Source organism: Vombatus ursinus, unplaced genomic scaffold, assembly GCF_900497805.2.
Source record: "Vombatus ursinus unplaced genomic scaffold, bare-nosed wombat genome assembly UNPS02014794.1, whole genome shotgun sequence".
In the NCBI taxonomy this organism is placed as follows: domain Eukaryota; kingdom Metazoa; phylum Chordata; class Mammalia; order Diprotodontia; family Vombatidae; genus Vombatus; species Vombatus ursinus.
Genome location: NW_020954572.1, coordinates 13,359,354 through 13,380,007, shown reverse-complemented (window position 1 = coordinate 13,380,007; position 20,654 = coordinate 13,359,354). Strand labels below are relative to the sequence as shown.

The window sequence follows — 20,654 nt, the reverse complement described above, 5'->3', positions numbered from 1 at the left end:
AAATCCCCTTAATAAAAGGATTTGTTCTGTAAAACTTGGACCCAGCCAAAAGGCTACAGGTTCCCCATACCCGGGTTAGAGCTATACATAAGGAACATTATTTGAGCAGCTGTATGAAGAACACTGTTGTGTGATGAGGAGAGGCTATCATACTACCAAGGAGCACATGCTCACCTTTCACCAATGAAGGCTGAGTTACTGATAAGGATCTTTCATTCTCCACCTCTTGGACCACAATGCAACACTGCTCTCCTCAGCATCAAAATGACAAAATGCACAATTTTTTGCACCCTTGATTTCATATTTATTAAGTAATAATACTTGCAAGAACACACATTTCACAGCTGGCTCCTCCAAGCAAGGGTGAAATGTGGCTGCCTTTGGCCATTTGAGTGTACCAGGGTTCATCTCCTTAGGCTTCGGTAGCTTGATGTCAATAGAGAACAAAAAACATCCATTCCTGGTCACAACAGTTCAGTCCTTTATACCTGAGGTTCTGCTACTGTGATGTTTTCTAAATCTTAAACATCTACATTTTGGGGGCTTAGGGAACCATAATTAGTTGAGGTCTTGAAAAGAAGACTGGCCTTGATACAGTTCATACCCTCACAGATTATGACAAACAGTACTTAGTCTAGGATCTATATCTGCATAGGAACTGTGAGGCCCTTATAGTCACATCTATAGTTCAAACTCCTTGAATAGTGAAACCTTTTACAAAGTTTAAGAATATAACAAGCAAGCAAAAATATCACAATATAGTATAATTAATAATGTACAAGTATCTGTTCTTTTTTGAGGACTTCTATACAGGTATATATTTCTTGTAATTACATCTCACACATCATCAAAGTTCAAAGCAGTCACTTATTTGAGCTATTTTGCTCAACCAGCAGAGCTGGAATGGAGAGGAGAAAGAAAGGAAGTGGGAAACAAATCAGGAGAATTCTGAGAGGTGGTGACAAACTCAATTTTGGTAGAGGCTGTATGAGTAGAAGGGGACAGATGAGAGACTACTGAGGTAGAATGAACAAGATCTGGTAATTAATAGGATATGAGGGATTATGGAAGAGTCAGAAATGGTCACAAGTTAATAAAACTGGGATACTGGGAGAATTGTAGTACTCCTCATAGAGACGGGGCAAGGAAAAATACTGCACAGTATTTTTCTGAGCAAATTAATTTAACCTCAAATCACTATATGCTAGGTTTGGGGTACTGGCAGAACTTTCAGGTAGAAACGTCCAGAAAGTAATGTCTGACACAGGTCTGGAGTTTAGCAGTGTCATGAAGGCTGGAGAGATACATTTGTTGGAGTCATTCTGCACAGAAACAACACTTGTACTAAAGGAAGCTGATGTGATTGCCAAAGTAAAGAGAGCAGAGAAAAAAAAAGAGAGAACCTAGAATATAGATGCTCAATAATTCAGTAAAATAATTTACCATGCAAAAAAGGAGAAGCAAATCAGGTTGGACAAATAACAATGGAAGGCAACATCAGGGACGCAAAGTAATGAAAAAATACATGGGAGGAGGGGTGGTCAATAGCATCAAAAGCTTTAGAGAGATCAAACAGGATAATTACAGAGAATGACCATCAGATTTAGCAATTAAGGGACTGCTGATAACCTTGGAGAAGGCAGTAAAGCTGTGGAATTAGAAGCAAAGGCAGATCACAAGGGGTTTAGAAATGAGTGATAATCCACCGATCTCCTGAAAGAGATCCCCAAAGGAAAACTCCTAGGCATATTGCAGCCAAATTCCAGAGTTCCGAGGTCAAGGAGAAAATACTACAAGCAGCCAGAAAGAAACAATTCAAGTATTGTGGAAACACAATCAGAATAATACAAGATTTAGCTGCTTCTACATTAAGGGACCGCAGGGCATGGAATATAATATTCCAGAGAGCAAAGGAGATAGAATTACAACCAAGAATTACCTATCCAGCAAAACTGAGTATAATCCTGCAGGGGAAAAAATGGTCATTCAGTGAAATAGAGGACTTGCAAGCATTCTTGATGTAAAGACCAGAGTTGAATAGAAAATTTGATTTTCAAATATAAGACTCGAGTGGAACATGAAGAGGTAAACAGGAAAGAGAAAATCATAAGAGACTTATTAAGGTTGAACTGTTTACATTCCTGCATGGAAAGATGATATTTGTAACTCATGGGACCTTTGTCAGTATTAGGGTAGTTGGAGGGGAAAAAATCATATGTATGTATATATAGATATAGATTAGATAGATAGATAGATAGATAGATAGATAGATAGAGGGCACAGGGTGAGTTGAAAATGAAGGTCATATCTGAAGAATAAAATGAAGGGGTGAGAGAGGAATATACTAAGAGAAGGAGAAAGAGAGAGGTAGAATGGGGTAAATTATCCCACAAAAAAAAAAACAGAAAAGAAAAGGCTCTTACAGTGAAGGGGAAACGGGGGAAGGTAAGAGGGAATGAGTGAATCTTATTCTCATAGGATTTGACTTAAGGAGGGAATAACATACACACTCAATTGAGTGTGGAAATCTGTGTTACCCTACAGGAAAATAAGGGGGGAAAGGGGACAAGAGAGTAGGGGAATGATAGAGAGGAGGGCAGATTGGGAAAGGGAGTAATCAGAAGCAAATACTTCTGAGGAGGGACAGGGTCAAAAGAAAGAATAGAATAAATGGATAGGCGGGATAGGATTAAGGGAAATAGAGTTAGTTTTTCACAGCATGTTGACTATGGAAGTGTTTTGCATAACTGCACATATATAACCTATATTGAGTTGCCTGTCTTATCAATGAGGGTGGGTGGGGAGGGAGGAAGGGAGAAAATTTGGAACCCAAAGTTTTAAAAACACATATTTAAAAAAAATGTTTTCACATGCAACTGGGAAATAAGAAATACAGGAAATGGGGCACAAAAATCCATCATGCCCTATAGGAAAATGGAAGGGGAAGGGGGTAAGAGAAGGAGGGGAGAGATAGAAGGGAAGGCAGACTAGGGGAAGGGGTATTTAGAATGCATGCCATCTTGGGGTGGGGGAGGGGCAAGATGGGGGGAAAACTTGGAACTCAAAATCTTGGGGAAGTAAATGTTGAAAACAAAAAAATAAATAAAAATTACCATTAAAAAAAAAGAAATGAGTGATATAGTAGATGCAGACAATTAATAAGGTGTAAATATCTATGTGCAATACAGTTCAGGTTGGGTTTGAAAACCTGATAGATAAATAACTAGTGCTTGTAAGGTTTTACATTTATTATTGATGTTCAGAAAGACCAGTTAGCTTGAAGCCCCACTAAAAAGATGAAAATGCATCTTGTTCAGGTATACCAAAAGACCTCAAAGTGTGATTCCCCGGACCCCTGGGGTGACCCTTTCAGGGGGTCCCATGAGATCAAAACCATTTTTATAATAATATTAAGATGTTGTAGTTTCTAATCCAGTAAATATTTTCAGATATAATCCACATAAACAAAAGTGTTTTGGGGAATTTTCAATAATTTAGAGTATAAATGGAGTCCTGAGACCAAAAAGTTTGAGAACCTCTGACCTATATTATGAAATAACTGCTAGGACACACACACATTAACATTATCATAACATGCAACAAGAATCAGGTGTAAATTATTTCAATTGACACTTCTGCAACTTTTATAATCAGGTTGTATAAATCAAGCTATAAAATCTAACAAAGAACTGGATTTTATTTGGTCTTTTGAGAGTCATTTTCTTTTGTTTGTAACCAAACTATTAAAGAAAGTATTCCAAACTTAATGTTTGAAAAATATTAAAAGACTTTTTCAATTCAGTCATATGAAGAAATATATCAAAATGTTAATTACCATTTCCCATTTGAGAAATATTTACAGTAACCATTTCCACAACACTCAATAACAAAAGTAGACAACTGAAATTTTAAAAATTCAAACCATTCACAGTTATTAGTGCTCTATTCCTTTAACGTTGAAAAAAAAGAAAGATGAGTAAAGTGAGGAGAAAGTACATTAAAAGGACAAGCAGATGCTTATTCCTTAGAAAGGCAATGGCATTCATTAGGTTTTAAATGGAAGTGTATGTGGGATAGATGCAGCAGTGATGATATTAATTTCCAGTTGCTTCTCCACATACAATAGAAAGACTAGGTCACAGAGATTCCCCAAAAGTTCTACCTTACTAAAACTTTGTAGGGTAAGTAATTTAAAAAAAAAAGCCAACCCATTTAAAATATTAAATTTAAACACATACACATACATACACAAAGGGAATGTCCACATACAAAGTAGAACAGGAAAAGATGATCACATTTGAAACTATGAATTTCTATTATCTATCCTTTGCAAACATATATAATAAAAAATAAACATGTTATGCTGAAAACGGTCCCTTTTTTTCCTTCCTGAACTTCCTAAAGTTCTGTAAATTTAAAAATACACACACACACACACACACACACACATATCAATGACTATCTTTTCTTTTTTTTTTATCCTGAATAAAGTATTTCTTTCCATAATTCTGTTCAGGGGCCAGAGCTGGGGTGGGAGTAGAGCTGATTACTGGCATACTAATTTATTAGAAGCAATTTTGACTAATTTTGAAACCAGTTAATTTTCAAAACCTAATTAGTCCAAGACACACAAAACCCAATAAAATAAAATAAACAAATAAAACACTCTAACACTCATAGTTGACTATTATTACAAGATTTTTATACACTTTTGGGGAAGAAACATGGCACTGTGAAATGAGAGCCTGCCTCAAATCACAAAGACTTGATTTTAAGTACTGCCTCTATCACATACTAGATGTGACTAACTTAACCTTCCCCATGGAATCCTCGAGGGCTGTAAGTTGCAGAGTAGTTCCAGATCTAAATTAGCTGAGGGAGTTTTTCAGAAACAGTACCACACATCAATGAAATTACAGGTCCTGACATCACAATAATAATGCCTTCTCCATCTTAATCAAAATATTAACTTTAGGAAGGCACAAGTCTATTGGATAAATAGTTAAGAGCTTTATATACTTCCCTAACAGTACAACTAAAATCACAGCAATCCAAACTAAAATCACATCAATCCAGGAAACGTAAATATATAAAATGCTACAAACAGGTTAGGAGCTTCTCATACTTCTCTTAAAAAGAACTATAAAAAGAAAGTGAATTTGAGGAAAATGTACTTATATCAAGAAATAAGTCATCAGAAAGTGATATAAAAATTCATTACTTGCTTCTGTGAACACTTGCATAGTTCCATTCAAAAGACAAAATACCTCTTGATTAAGCAAACAGCAGCATAATCTAAGACTCTGGAAACTATTTTTAGTTAATTTTTCCAAATATTTTAGGGATTAAATTCTAATAGTGAAAAGTATATACCACTTTCAAAATGTAAGCTTTTACACACAAAGAAAGTTGGATTATGAAGGCACTCATTCAATTTTAATTCAGCAAAGAAACAGTAGTAAAAAAAAAAATCAAATTATTCTCAGTGACATTTCTAACCTACCTGTATCTTCAATAAAGTTCACACATTTTTCAACGAACAGTGGTATAGGCTTCTCAGGTGAAACCAGATCCTGTAGGGGCATCCCAAAGTAATTACTTTCCCAATTCCTACGGGTTGGTGGATTGAAAGTCTTAGTTTTCTTTTTCTGCTACAATAAAACATATTAAAGTTACAATTCTATTAACATCAGGCCATTCAAAAATAATGCTATTAGTATTAAGCAATAATTTTTTTTTGGTCAAACAAGAAATAAAACAATCTATGTGACTATATGACAGCAATAAATGGAAATTTTTTTTTAATGTTCATGGCACCTCATATTTGTAAGGTGCTTTGAAATGAAGTTGTACTTCCTATCTAGAAAGAATTGGTGATATACATTCCTATTTTATTTTTATATAAAAACTGAGTCAAGGGAGCTTAAAATACATTGCAGAGAACAGCAATCCCTATTGATATTAAGTCACATGACTACATGCACAAGATGCTTTTAAAGTTAGGGTGAATATTCATCAAAAAGGAAAACTCCACCACATTAAGTCAGGTCACCTAAAAGCTGAGCTTCAACATGCATCTACACTGATACTTTAACATACTCAGGGGAAGAGTCACTTCTAAAATTCATGATTAGGACTAAAACTGTGTACTATAGTATGGCTTAAAATAATTTGTTTTGAGAAACTGCGACATTTCTATTAAAATCAACATCCTCTCAAGGTAAAGGGGAACAAATGATCATTTCTATTAAGAAGTTACATATTTTTCCCTTTGAGTTCCATGGGAATACAGTTTAAATCTCTCCATTAATCAAATATTACACATAGAGTTGTGAATAATCTAAATCCAAAACTGTTACAGAAGCAGAGCTAGCACATGAAGTTCTAATACACTACTCCCCTACATTAGATAATAAAAGTACAATGGTAGATATGAGCATGGTGTTGTTATTCACAATAAAATGCAATTTTGTTCTATGTACTTCATGGTACCAGATATTTTATAATTGAAAAAAGCAAAGGCACAAACATCTAGTTGTGGACATAAAGTATTTAGAGTAATTACAGCATGATACAAAACTGCTTTGTATCAGACCTGGAGTCAGGAAGAACAGAGATCAAATCCAGCTCTAGACACTAGTTATGTGACCTGGGCAAGTCACATAACCCTTTTGCCTCAGTCTGAGCTGGAGAAGGGAATGACAAACCACCCCAATAGCTTTGCCAAGAAAACCCTAAATGGGGTCATGGAGAGTCAGACACAACTGAAACAAGTGAACAACAACAACAAAATTACTGCATGGTCACTAAATTTGAGTGCTCTTCTATATGATTACCTTTGAGGAAAGATTATGGCATAAGCCTATGTTTTTCTCCAGTGCTTAAAAAGAATTTACTGGGAGCTTAGTTCATCAGATAAAATTGTGTAAGCACTTTTGTGTCAGGCAGTTGTTTCAGTCCTGTCTGACTCTCCATGACTCCATTTTAGGTTTTCTGGCAAAAGTTTCTGAAGTAGTTTGCCATTTCCTTCTCCAGCTCACTTTACAGATGAGGAAACTGAGGCAAACAGAGTTAAGTGACTTGCCCTGGGTCACAAAGCTAGTAAATGTCTCAGGTCTGATTTGAAATCAGGAAGATGAGTCTTCTTTACTCCAGGCCCAGTGCTCCATCCACTGTACCACTTATTTGCCCTGTGTATAATAATAGACTTCATTAATATTTACATTTAAGGTATTTTTAAAAAAAATTTAAACTTATATATTTTTTAAAAAGAGATACTGGATATAAGATGATTTTACATGAAACCATGAATCTCCATTTAACAATACTACATATTTCTCCAAAAAAAAAAATGTAAAAAAATTCCACACATTACTTTCAAAACTGTCTTGCTTCCTTCTGAACTTCTATTCTCTCCTGTGCATTTTAAAAAATGTATAATGTTTCAATGACCCTCTTTTTGGGAGGTCATCATTACTGCTAACTCTTGGGGAGGGGGGAATATTTCTTTTAACAAAGAATCCATCAGGTAAAAATGAATCCACACAGTGGCAAGGTCCAAAAACATACATCTCTGCAAGTGTGTTCAACACTTCTGTCAGGAGATGGTTAATATGCTTCATCAGCATCTGGTGGTAAAATGGATAGTGCTGGGCCTGGAGTCATGAAGATTTGAGTTTGAATATGGCCTGAGACACTAGCTGTGTGGCCCTGGGCAAGCCACTTAACCCCTGTGTACCTCAGTTTCCTTAATTGTAAAACAGGAATAAAAATAGCCCCTACCTCCTAGGGTTGTTACAAGGATCAAATAAGATTAATATTTCTAAAAAATGTTCTATCCACATCAAGAGAACAAACTATGGAGGTTGAATACAGATCGAAGCACACTATTTGTTATTTTTTTCTTCTGTTTTGTTTTGTTTTCACTTTCCTGTGGTTCCTCTTATTGGTTCTAATTCTTCCTTACAACATCACTAATGTGAAAATATGTTTAATAGGAATGTATATGTATAACCTATATCAGACTGCATGCCATCTTGGGGAGGGAGGGGGAGAAAAGTTTAAAACTCAAAAGCTTATGGAAGTGATTGTTGATAAATTAAAATAAATTAATAAAAAAACAAAAATGCTTAAAGTCTCTGGCACATAGTAGATGCTATATAAATAAATGTTATTCCCTTCCCTTCTATCAAAGGTCCTCTGGAGTCATGGTTGGTCATTGCATGTTTTCTCATTAACCAAACCCAATGCCTACAATGTAGTACCTCCACATTTTCACTTTGAAGAATTCCTCATATCTTTACAAGATGAAGTCAAGAACCACATTCTACAGGAAATCTTTCCTGATCACAACTGTAAGTGACCTGCTTCTCTAACAATTTAGCCACTTTGTAATTATTCTGCATATACTTACAGGTACATGCTATCTCATTCAACAGAATAAAAGTTCTTCGTGAGCAAGGACAGTTTCATTTTTGTCTCTATTCCCACACATACAGGAGGTACTTAAAAAAAAAAAAGGTTGAGAGCTTTTTCTCCACAATGTCACCAGCCCACAAGTTTCATTTATTTTAATTATTTTTGCCAATAAGAGAAGAAAGGAGAGAAGAGAGAAAGAGGGCCAAGTGGAGAGGGCCCAGGGCAGATCCCTGGGATATTTATTATTCACAGGTGGTGGGAAATTGATGATTCTACAAAGGAGATTTTAGAAGGTTTGACAAGCAAGAGAACCTTGAAAGAATAGCACCATGAAAATCCTGGGAGGTATGGTGCAGGAAGGGGATGGTCAACAGTATCAATACAAGAGTGGTCAAAAGACAAAAACTTAGAAAAGGTCACTAGACTTAGGAATAAGAAAACCGTTTCAGCCAAATGGTAGGAACAAAGCCAGATTGCAAGGAGGTAAGAAGAAATGGTGAAAATTATGGGAAGAAACAGATACAGAACAATAGCTTGCAGGTCATGAGACAAAACAAATTTAAGTATAGCAGGAGAAACCTGAACATGGTTGAAAGCAAAAGGGAAGGAGAGCTAAGGAATAAGATGTTTAAAATTAGAGAGAATGGATGATCGAAAGGACAATCTTTTAGGAGAATGAAGTATCTAAGACAAAAGCAGATAAAAGAGTTGGCACTGACAAAAGCCTTCTCATCCTCCAAGACTGGAGTAAAAGAGGGAAAGATGGAGTAGGATGCTGAGGTGAAGTGAGGAAAGGGAGCTCATGATGGATAGCCTTAATAATTTCTTGAAGCTAAGTATTAGATGAAGACTTCTGCTGAGAAGAGAAGATTTTAAACAGTTGCCTTAGGGAATGTGCTAGAACCATCAGAATGCCTCAAAGAGCTTTTGTTTATGTGGATTACAGCTATCAATATTCATCATATGAGAAATAGCTTGACCTCATACACCCTCAGGGTAAACCTGGAACCACACTTTAAAAACCACTTTGCAAGAAAAAAATTGATTAGAGAAGTCTGTGAGGACCAGAATGGAGCAGTACAGATCCTGGTGAGACTGAATAACACTAACTCATAGAGAACGCAACATAAGTGTATAACTTCCTCCAAATGGCACTGAGCACATCATGAGGAGATGACAGGGGTAACCAAAGTCTGAAATTTGAAATGGCAGAAACAAAACACTGTGGGCAAGCGATTCAAAGGTCATAGACAGTGTACAATTGAATTGGTTAACTAAAAGGGTGAAGTTTTGAAGGGAGGAAATTAAGGCCAGGAGTACTGTCCTGAGAAAGCAAGAAATGGTAAAGTAATGGAAGGTTACAATGAGATTAAGAGTAGGAGTGAGGCCCAGGAAGCAGTCAAAGAACAGGAGTTATGGTTAGATAAAGGAGTTATGGCTAGATAAAGAAGTTATGGTCTGGGGAGGTGGAATATTGTGGGTGATGATGAAATCGCGGGTATTACCATTCCTATGAATGCCTAAGGAAGAGTGAAGGAACATACCTCAAAGGAATTGAGTAGTCTTTCCATGAGGCAATTTCTTCCAAACATTTCTTGGGAAATTAATTTTTTTCTTATACTCCCCCCCACCAAAAAAAAACAACTAAGAAATCAGGGAAAAGTGTAATGATTCTCCTATGAAAATTAAATCAACACTGGGGATGTTATTTATTCAAATCCACTAATGCCAATTAGAAACCAAGTGCAGGAAACACTGACACCCAGAGTTGCTGGTTAAGGTCAACATTTCTATAAACTGGGACAGGAGCATGCAGGAGCAGCAGTCACAATCTAATGAGTCAGCCTTGCTAATGAATGTTATGTATGTGTGTGTATGTGTATGTGTGTGTGTGTGTGTGTGTATATATATATATTTTTATATGTATGTATACAAATGTATCACATACACAATTTTGTGTGTATGTGCATTCGGCCCTGTTTGCTGATAATGTCATTCTTGCAAATAAAATATATACATAGTATACTTTATACAATCCTATGAGCAGTGCTCCAAAAAATAAAGTTTTCTAAGCAAAATAAGTCCTTATATTGGCAATTTCAATATATGATTCTGTGTAGTGCTGTTAACCTTGCCAGGAGAGCTGAATGTTATGTGAATTATAGCTATCAAATACTATCCAATACAAACCTAGTTTGTTGGCATTTTCCAGTGTTTGAATATTCACTATAGGCTACTGTTCTTTGTATATTTTAAACATAATATTTCTTATTTTATTAAATGAATTTTTAGATGTTCATAAATGAGTAAAGATGATTAAGAAAAATATTTTAAGAAAGATGAAGGAAAATGAGTTGTTGCAAGATAAGTTTTAAATCACCACAATATATTGATTTGTAACATAACAAACCATGCATTTATAAACATATTACATAAACACAAATAAAAAAATGAAAATCTCTAAAACTTTCAGTATAAATCTATCACAGAAAAATGCTTCACTGTTTATTAGGCCATTCATTAATTTTTTAAAAACATAAATAAAATGTTATGAAAAATAGAGCATAACTGATGAGTCAGGAATTACTGAGAATTCCTAGGAATTACTGAGAATTCGAAGATGCCCAAGAGTAATGTATGCTGGGAATCTGGAAAGACTAGAATTGAGGAGGTTCATGAACTAGGAAGAGAATTTGAGTAGACCCCAATATGTAAGTTTAAATGCCCAAATGAGGACAGTGATTGGAGTGAAGAATGTGAGTTAGATTTACAGAAGTTTCTACGGGAAGCCTTTTGCAACCTCTCAACTCTACTGCCTTCCCTCTTTTAATTATTTCCTATTGGGGGTGGAGCCAAGATGGCACAGTGAAAGCAGTGACTTGCTTGAGGTCTCCCTCAAACCCCTCCAAATACCTACAAAAAATGGCTCTAAACAAATTCGAAAGCAGCAGAACCCACAAAAAGACAGAGTGAAACAAATTTCCAGCCCAAAACAAGCTGGATGGTTGATCAGAAAGGTATATTGTGCCGGGTTGGGAGAGAAGCTCAGTTGGGTGTGGGCCACCGGTCTCAGAGGATTGAATCGTGGGCAGCTGTGGTGGTTTCTAGAACTCTCAACTCACAAATGCCAAAGACAACTTAGAAGGTCAGTGGGAAAAGTCTGTTTCTGTGGTGACAGAGAGAAGCTAGGTCCCAGTCCCAGTTCCTGAGTATGGCCCCAGGGCAGCGGTTGTTTCCTGAGCTTCAAGCCCACAGACTGAGGGGGAATCGAGTGGCTGATCAGAGGGGGATTGCAGAGATCTCTCTGCTGGTGCAGGATTCTCTTGCTTTGTCCGTGTTTGGATCTGGGCAACAGTTCTGGGTGACAGTCCTGGAAAGATGGGGAACGAAGAGGAGTACTGGCGTGGTGGAGCTTGTAGTGGCTGTGGAGAGCAAATCCTCCTCACAGTTCCAAGACAGAAAAGAGTGCTTGTGGTCACTCATAGACCAAAGCACAGGCCAGGAAAGGAGTAAACATCTTGCCCCTTTTATCATACCACCTTGGAAAAACTGAAAATTTACAGGTCCCTAGAAGCAGCTCTGAAAATAGCTGTACAAACCCCCGAAGCTTGGGACAGTACATTCTACTCACTGGAAGCAGACCTCTACCTTAACAAAGAGTTTATAACTCAAGTAATTGGCTGGGATCATGACCAAACCTCGCAAAAAGAATCTGACCACAGAATCTTTTTTTTGGTAACAAAGAAGATCAAAACATACAACCAGAAGAAGACAACAAAGTCAAAGCTCCTACATCCAAAGCCTCCAAGAAAAATATGAATCAGTCCCAGGCCTTGGAAGAGCTCAAAAAGGATTTTGAGAAGCAAGTAAGAGAAGTAGAGGAAAAACTGGGAAGAGAAATAAGAGTGATACAAGAAAATCATGAAAAACAAGTCAAGAGCTTGCTAAAGGAGACCCAAAAAAATGCTGAAGAAAATAATACCTTAAAAGATAGCCTAACCCAAATGGCAAAATAGGTCCAAAAAGCCAATGAAGAGAAGAACGCTCTAAAAAGCAAAATTGGCCAAATGGAAGAGGAAGTCCAAAAGCTTACTGAAGAAAATACTTCCTTAAAAATTAGAATAAAGCAAGTGGAAGCTAGTGACTTTATAAGAAATCAAGACACTGTAAAACAAATCCAAAACAATGAAAAATTAGAAAACAATGTGAAATATCTCATTGGAAGAACAACTGACCTAGAAAATAGGTCCAGGAAAAATAATTTAAAAATTATTGGACTACCTGAAAGCCATGATCAAAAAAAGAGCCTAATTATTTTCTATTTATTTTGTATATAGTTTATTTGTACATATAATGTTTTCTGGTTGTCTTCCCCATTAGATCACGAGTTTCTTGAGGGTAGGGATTATCTTTTGCGTCTTTTTATATCTCCAACTTGTAGTACCTGACACACAGACACTTAATAAATATTTACTGACTCAATTAGGTATTAAACTCCTTGAGGAGGAGGCATAATGACCTGGGGGCACATAAATAACAGCCACAAAGGTCTGGATATGATTATTCATTTGGACAGAGTGAACCACAAAGGAGAGGTTGTTGAATGAAAAGACAGGGGAAGGGCCTGGAAGTAGCAACAAAGCATACTTACTTCTAGCTCCCAGTCCATCAGATGTGTTAGGGTACATAAGAAAAGGTATATACAGTACTGGAAAGTTAGAAACATTAAGGGAGAGCCAGGTTTCTGTGATTACAAAGAGACAGAAAGAGCATGAGGTGGTTGAGTATGCAAAGCAGTTTGCTAAAGAGAGAATAAGTATCCCACAGAGCAGTAGGGAAAAGCAGAACTGAACAGAAGCTCAGGAAGTAAAAATCTAACATGATTAGTATGAAGAAGCAGGGGGTGATGACCCAGTTAGAGAGTGTGGGTCTAGGCAGCCTATAGACTCACAGAGCACTAAACTGTATCTTTTTTAGTAGCAATGACAAAGTTGATTTGATTACAATCTCCTAAGAAAAAAATAGAAACACATGGGAGGGAGGATGTACAGACAATGGACAGGTAGATGGCAAGAAATCTGTGCCAGCTAGGCCTTAGTGTCCTGATGGGATAGTCAGATGAGATGAAGTGCTTTTTGGAACTTAAGAACTGAAGGGAGGTTTGCCTATTCATCTTTTATTCAACAGCCTAGGGAACTTCTGCCCCAAGGCAAGACCCAAAGCCAGGTTTTCTAAGCAAATGACCTAAATTCAAATCCCAGTTCATCTCTTCATCCTCTCCAACTCTCCCCCACTCTTTCCATCTCTATTTCCCATAGTCCCTCATCTGAATGGAATGAAAAAGTAGACAAAAACATTTTTCCTTTAAACATATGCAGCATTCAGCAGGGAATAAGTTACCTATTCTAATGATAAGCAAAAGGGAACCGAGGAAATATGACTTACTTAAAAGTTATGCTTTAGATTCTATCCAAGATGGAGAGAATGGAAGCAGAGAATTAAATGAGGAAGGTGCCATACTTATATAGGTATACCTGGCAGAACACTGCCCCAAATGTCATAATAACTTCATTTTGAAATGGCAACCAAACAATCATAACATCCAGCTGGGTGTTGCTATTTAATAACCAACATTCCAAGGGAAAAAATGTACACAAGACACTGCAAGTAAAATCTGCATTATTAACATTTTCTCTATCACTTTCTTAAGTCTAGACAATCAACAAAATAAATCAAAACCTCATTTGTAGCAGATTTCCAAAGTGTGAACAATTGTTCACACAAAAAATTTAACAACCGAGCAGAGGTAGGCTCAGCAGACCCATGAATTAATGTCCTTAATGATGCTCAATGCTTCCTTCATTTGTGCTGAGGCTGAAAATACAAACAGTGCTCAACTCATGAACAAGCTTGTGATCCAACACTTGGTTGTTTGCAATTCAGAATCCATTTCCTCTTAGAAACATAAATGGTTCTGGGGCTTCAAGGGTAATCTATGTGACCTACTAGACTATAATGCAGTTAAAATACTATACACTAGGAATTTATAAAACATCAATATCACGACACATCCAGTGCTTAGCATGTAATGGGCCTTAAAAGTTAGTTGACTATATAATTTTTGCAACATTTACAAGTATTAAATAGATGTGGAAAAAAAGATAAATTTCAATTTAAAAATAGGTTGAAAACTTTCATCTTGAATGCTGATGCTAAAGAAAAGGGTTTAACTAAGAGTAGGAGGATAATTTCTCTGGAAATTCTAAAGAAGACTACAGAACACTTTCAAGGTACTTAAGAGTTATGCTGTATAACTTTTACATTTATCCTACAATGCTTCTGTGTGATACCGAAGTGACTGATGGTAGGCTTTCAAAATGTAATGTCAGTAGAACAAAGATGTCCCAAGTCCTCCTACCACGTTGAAAAAGCTTTAATACTGGTCCAGTGGTAGAATGTTTGTCCACCATCCAAAGGCCAGTCCAACTTAATTTCTGAAGGATCATCACTATGTTGATCATAGAGTGATAGTCTGTTCCTAAATATGAATATTAAACACACAGAAAAGACCTCTAAGACTATTAAGTGCAAAAGTTCAAGATCAAATAAATTAAACTCTACTGAAAAAGCTACCTGCTAGTTCTTCCCAAAAGAAAATTTGTAAACTCACAAACCTAGTGTACTCAAAATTTGAGGCAGAATATGGAATAGAACATCTTGAAAATCATAACAAAATTAGAATTGTTCCTTCTACATTAAAATCAAGGCAAAATGAATTTCAGGGATTAGTTTTAGTTCACAGAATTGTTCTTTAAAGAGTAATAGTTAATAGAATTTTAATTGAATCTCATCAAATTTCCTAATGTTACTATTTTTAAACAGTAATATATTAAATAATGAAACCTTACACTAATTTTTGTGCCTACAGCAGACCTAGTAAAACTACTTAATAATCATTCTTAAATCTAAAAACTTTTCCAGTAAGTTTAGGTCCAAAAATTAAGTAGCAAGAGTGGTACTGCCTAAGCAAATAGCAGTCAATCCTAGTAACTAAAACATAACTTTCACTTTAATTGGAAAGCTATGTCCTATAAATTGAATGTACACAATAAATATACTTAAACCTCATTCCCTCCCCTCCCAAATATCCTAAGAGCTACTCTTACTGCCAGAAAAGATGGGAGGAATAAATGAAACAGATTCATATAATTAAAAAAAAATCCAAGGGCAGCTAGGTGGTGCAGTGGATAGAGTTGAGTGGATAGCCTTGAGTCAGGAGGACTTTAGTTCAAATCCGGCCTCAGACACTTGACACTTACTAGCTGTGTGACCCTGGGCAAGTCATTTGACCCTGATTTCCTCACCAAAAAGCACCCCCCCCCAAAAAAAATCCAGCTTATTCTCAAAGTTTAATTGCTTTTTTCAAAATTTTAACGATTCACAACTGTATCAGTGAGTATTTCTTCAAACAATACAGGTCATAAAGACCTCTAAAAGGGAGGGAATAACTGATCCCCATAACTGTGAAATAGGTTCTACTATTATCCCCATTTTAGAATTGAGGAAACAATGAGGGTGTGCGCGAGCACCCAATGTCACACTGCTGGTAAGTGGCATGTGAGTTAGTATTTGAACTTAGGACTTCCTGGCACGAGGCCCAGCACTCACATAGTAGAGAGTCGCCATGAGTTCTACTGTGCCTGCACCATCTCTCCCTTCCCTCTTTCCTCTCTCTTTCATTTCTATGCTGAAGATTCTCAAATCTACAAAACCAACCCTCACTTCTCTCCTGTACTCCCAGTATCCCACCAATATTCTACTAAATATATGTTCAAAATGGAACTTATTTTTTCCCTACCAAACCCACACCACTTTCTTCAATTCCTTAATTCGGCTGAGGACATTCACCTTTTAAATCACTCAGATTCAATAGTTATCCTAAATGTTTCCCTCTTCCTTAACCCCTATATGTGTCAGTTGCCAATTTTAGCCACTTCTACCTTCACACCATCTCTCACATCCATCCCCTTTATCTCTACTTATATGGCTAGTGCTCAAGTCCAGGCTTTTATCACCTCTTGCCTGAACTACAGCAACAGGTCCAGAACAGCACTCTGCTTCCAGGCCTTCCTCCCCAGTCCCTCCTCTAATGTTGCCAAAATGATACCCCTAAAGCAAAGATCTAGTAATGTGACTTCACTGTTCAAAAAGCTCAGTGGCTTTCTACTGCCTCTTGGATAACATACAAACTCCTCTGTTTGACATTTAAAACTCTTCACAATATAGCTCTAACCTGTCTTTCCAAATGGCATCCTTTGCCCTATACATTCTTCATTCTAGTCAAATTGACCTTACTTTGTTTTCATATAGGGCATTCAATCTCTCTTCTCCATGCCTTTGCACAGTCCCTCAGCATGTCCCCTCCCCCATGAGCTTCATGGATACATCCCAGTTTTTCAATGTCTTTGCCAAGATGTGGCACATAGAACACTACAGACGTGGTGTGACCAAGACAGAGTACAGGTCAACCAGTACCATCCAAATTTTATATTACCTTCACTTTCCAAAATATCTTCTCCACAACCCCCCACTCCCATTAAGAGGAGGCTGACTAATATAATCAAGTAGGAGAGAATGTGTAATGTTATATAAGCCCTTACCTCTACAAATAAGGAAAAAGTAGGTGCATTCTCTTCTTTGGGGGTCAATCTTGGTCATTATAATGTTGAAGAAAAAATATTAATACTAATATTGTATTTTAAAATTTAAGTTTAAGTGTGCCAAAAACAATTTAACTGAATTTAACAACATCCTATATCCAAGTCAGAGAGATGTCCAAACTGACATTCTCCCAGCCCCACCCTATCTCCCAAGAATATCATCCAATTTTTTTTCTATTCATTTAAATTCTACCCAGCTTTTAAGGCTCACTTCAATTCCTATCTTCTCCATGAAGCCTTCTTGGACAAACTCAGTTCATTAATCCAGTATCTATCCGAAACTACTAGAACACATATAGCTGCAGCACAAATTTAAAAAAAAAATTATTGCTATATTGTTTTCACTTCACCTTTGTTCCCAAATATGAAACTCTCTGGCTCGTTTCTCAGTAAATAATCCCTTTTAACAAAGACTTTCTCAAGGTTAAAAAAAGCAGTTCATCAAAACTAACCAACACATCTACTCAGTCTATGCAATGTGCTATGCCATTAGGTCTAAATTAACATGAGGCTTACTCCATCTTTTGTTTTTGGTGTTGGGAGGGGGTGATATAGATGGAATAAGCACGAATGGATTTCACTCTGCATTATATCATTATCTTTGTCCCAAACCTACACCTCTTCCCAACTTTCCTATTCCTGTAGAAGATACCAACATCCTCCTAGTCACCCAGGTTCACAACTTTTTTAAAAGTTATCCTCAATGTCCATCACTCACTTCCACATTGGATTACAATAAATGAATAATCAGTTGGCAAATTTTGTCATTCTACCACTACATTTGTTTTCATTTGTTCACTTCTCTGTATTCACACTACTGCAATAGCCACTTGATTAGTTTCTCTGCAACAAGACTTTTCTCACTCCAATCCATCCTCCACTTGGTTGAAAAAGTGATTTTCTTAAAGTATAGTTATGATGTCACTCCTCTTCTCATACATCAGTGCCTTCCTATTTTTTCTGATATCAAATATAAAATCCTCCACTTGGTATTTGAAGTCCTTCCCCAATCTGGTCCTACCCTACACCTTTTCAGCCTTTTACATCACACTCCTTCCTCCATTCTATGGTCCTGCTAAACTGACCTTCTTCCTGTTCTTAGAAAATGCTTTTTGGTTGACTATTGAAGGGAATTTCCAAAGTAACAGAAGAGGGATTAAGTTGTTTGGTTTCAACATCTATAAACTTAAATGAAATAAGCCATTGGAAGATTAAGATACATATTTGAAAAAATATATATAAAAGACATTAAATATAATGCAAAAAGATTTATAAAGTTCTAGATTCAAGCCCTGGAAAACTTTATTTTGCAAATTCTATCAAAACAAAAACCACCCACAAGACAAATTCCAAAAGATTACTTACACGAACATTTTTTCCCACACAAAGGTCTACGGTTATTATCTCTTGGCAAAGTAAGTGAACTCAAAAGATTATGAACTTTTCTTTACAAAAAGCGTACATCCCATGTTTGCTGACCTTTTCTAAATGACAAATGGCTATCAGCAGTATTTCTCACATAAGATGTTTTCCAAAAATAAATTCATTTAATCTATACCTTCAAGGCAAAATACATTTAATCTATACCTTCAAGGCAAAATACATTTAATCTATACCTTCAAGGCAAAGGTCACTTAATTTTTTAAGCTATCTTATGTTTTGAAATCATCTTTACTTCATAATGTATGTATCTTATGCCAGACATTATTCTTTCATCAATACAATCTAATATTACATTAACTTTCTGGATACCATACCACACTGGGGATTCACAATAAACTTGTAATCCACTCATACCCCTAAGTCTTTCTTTAAGGAATTGTTTTCTAGCAATATATTCATCTATACAATTGATTTTTTTTAAACCAGGTACAGGCTTTCTTGCTTTCAGATTTCATCTCATTAGCTTAAGCTCACTGTTTGACCCAGTAAAATATTTAAATTCAAATTCTGTAACTCTATAAATAAGCTAAGCCTCCAAGATTTGCAAGATAAGAAAACCTGAAAAGCATGTGTTCTATAGCTTTAACCAAGTCACTTATAAAATTAACAATAATGACAATGATAGCTATTATGTATATACCATTTTAATGTTTTCAAAGCACTTTACATACATTGTATTATTTGATCCTTACAATCATCAGGTGAGAGGTGCTATTATAATAGCAGATAATCAGGTTAAGTTACTACCACGTAGTAGTGAGTTTATACCACGTGGTTCAAATGCAGGTCTTTCTAATTTAAAGTTCAGCATGCTTTCCACCATTCAACAAAACAGGAACAAGATGCCCAGGAGCACTTCACTAATGAATTTCCTCAACTCTGATCTAGATTATCAAATCAATCAACAGGCATTTATTTACTAAATACCAAGTGCTGGAGAGGTCCTAAGGACACAAAAGCAAAATAATCTGTGTCTTCAAGGTGTTTACATTCTAATAGGAGAGAAAACTTGTACCAAAGATAGGCATATGCAAAACACATACAAAACAGAAACAGAACCAGGGAAGGAGACTCTAGGAGGTGACAGGACCAGAAAGGTCTTGCAGAAGGTAACTCTTGAGGAAACCAGGGGTTCTAAAAAGCAGAGGTAGGAAGACAGCTAGTATAAAAAGCATAGACACAGGATATCAAGTGTCATGTGTGAGGAACAACATGGCTAGTGTGTCTAGACCAAAGAGTACAGAGAGCAAAAGAATGTATAATTAGGATAGAAACTTAGGTCACAGTCAAATTGTGAAGGGCTTTAACTGTCAAAGGATGAGATGACTAGACGTGCATTTTAGGAAAATTATTTCAGCTCCTATATGAAATACAGAATACAGTGAGGAAGAAAATGGAGGGAGATCAATTAGGAGATTATTGCAATAGTCTAGATGGGAGGTGATGAGTCTACATAGTAGGACAGTGACTATATGAGTATAAAGGGGAGGAGGGAGAAGAGAATAAGCATTTATATAGTACCTACTATAAGCCAGGCATTGTGCTAAGTGCTTTTTACAAACATATTTTTATCCTCACAACAACCCTATGAGGTAGGTGCTATTATTAACTCCATTTTACAGTTAATGGAACAGTAAACAGGTGAAGTGACTTGCCCAGGGTCACACAGATGGTAAGTGTCCTGAAGGTGGATTTGAACTCATGTTTTCCTGACTCCAAGTCCAACTCTCTATCCCCTGAGCCACCAGCCGTCTTTAGAGAACAACTGCTAGGTGTTGAGAAGGTAAAAGAGATGAGGTTCGGCAATTGATTGGATATGTGGGATAAATGACAGCGAGTAGTAGAGGGTGACCTCAAGGATTCAAATGTGAGAGACTGGAAAGATGGTGGAAACTCCAAGAGAAATGGGAAAATTTGGAAGAGAGGTAGTGAACTTGAGAAGAAAAATAATGAGTTCTGAAGCGGTACGCCCACAATTAGGGACAGATATGACAAAGACAATAATCTGGCAAAGGAGAATGAGGAGTGATCAGACATGTGGGGAAAGAGAGTGCAGTATCACAAAAGTCCAGA

The 20,654-nt window shown here is 36.5% G+C and overlaps 1 protein-coding gene across 1 annotated transcript in view; it reads right to left on the bottom strand.

The window, feature by feature from the left end:
* ARHGAP5 (Rho GTPase activating protein 5) overlaps nt 1-20,654 on the bottom strand; it is a 98,528-nt gene that overhangs the window by 33,403 nt on the left and 44,471 nt on the right. The window contains exon 3 of the mRNA XM_027869977.1: nt 5,504-5,651. Within this exon, the coding sequence (XP_027725778.1) occupies nt 5,504-5,651 (148 nt within the window). The remainder of the gene's footprint in view (nt 1-5,503; nt 5,652-20,654) is intronic.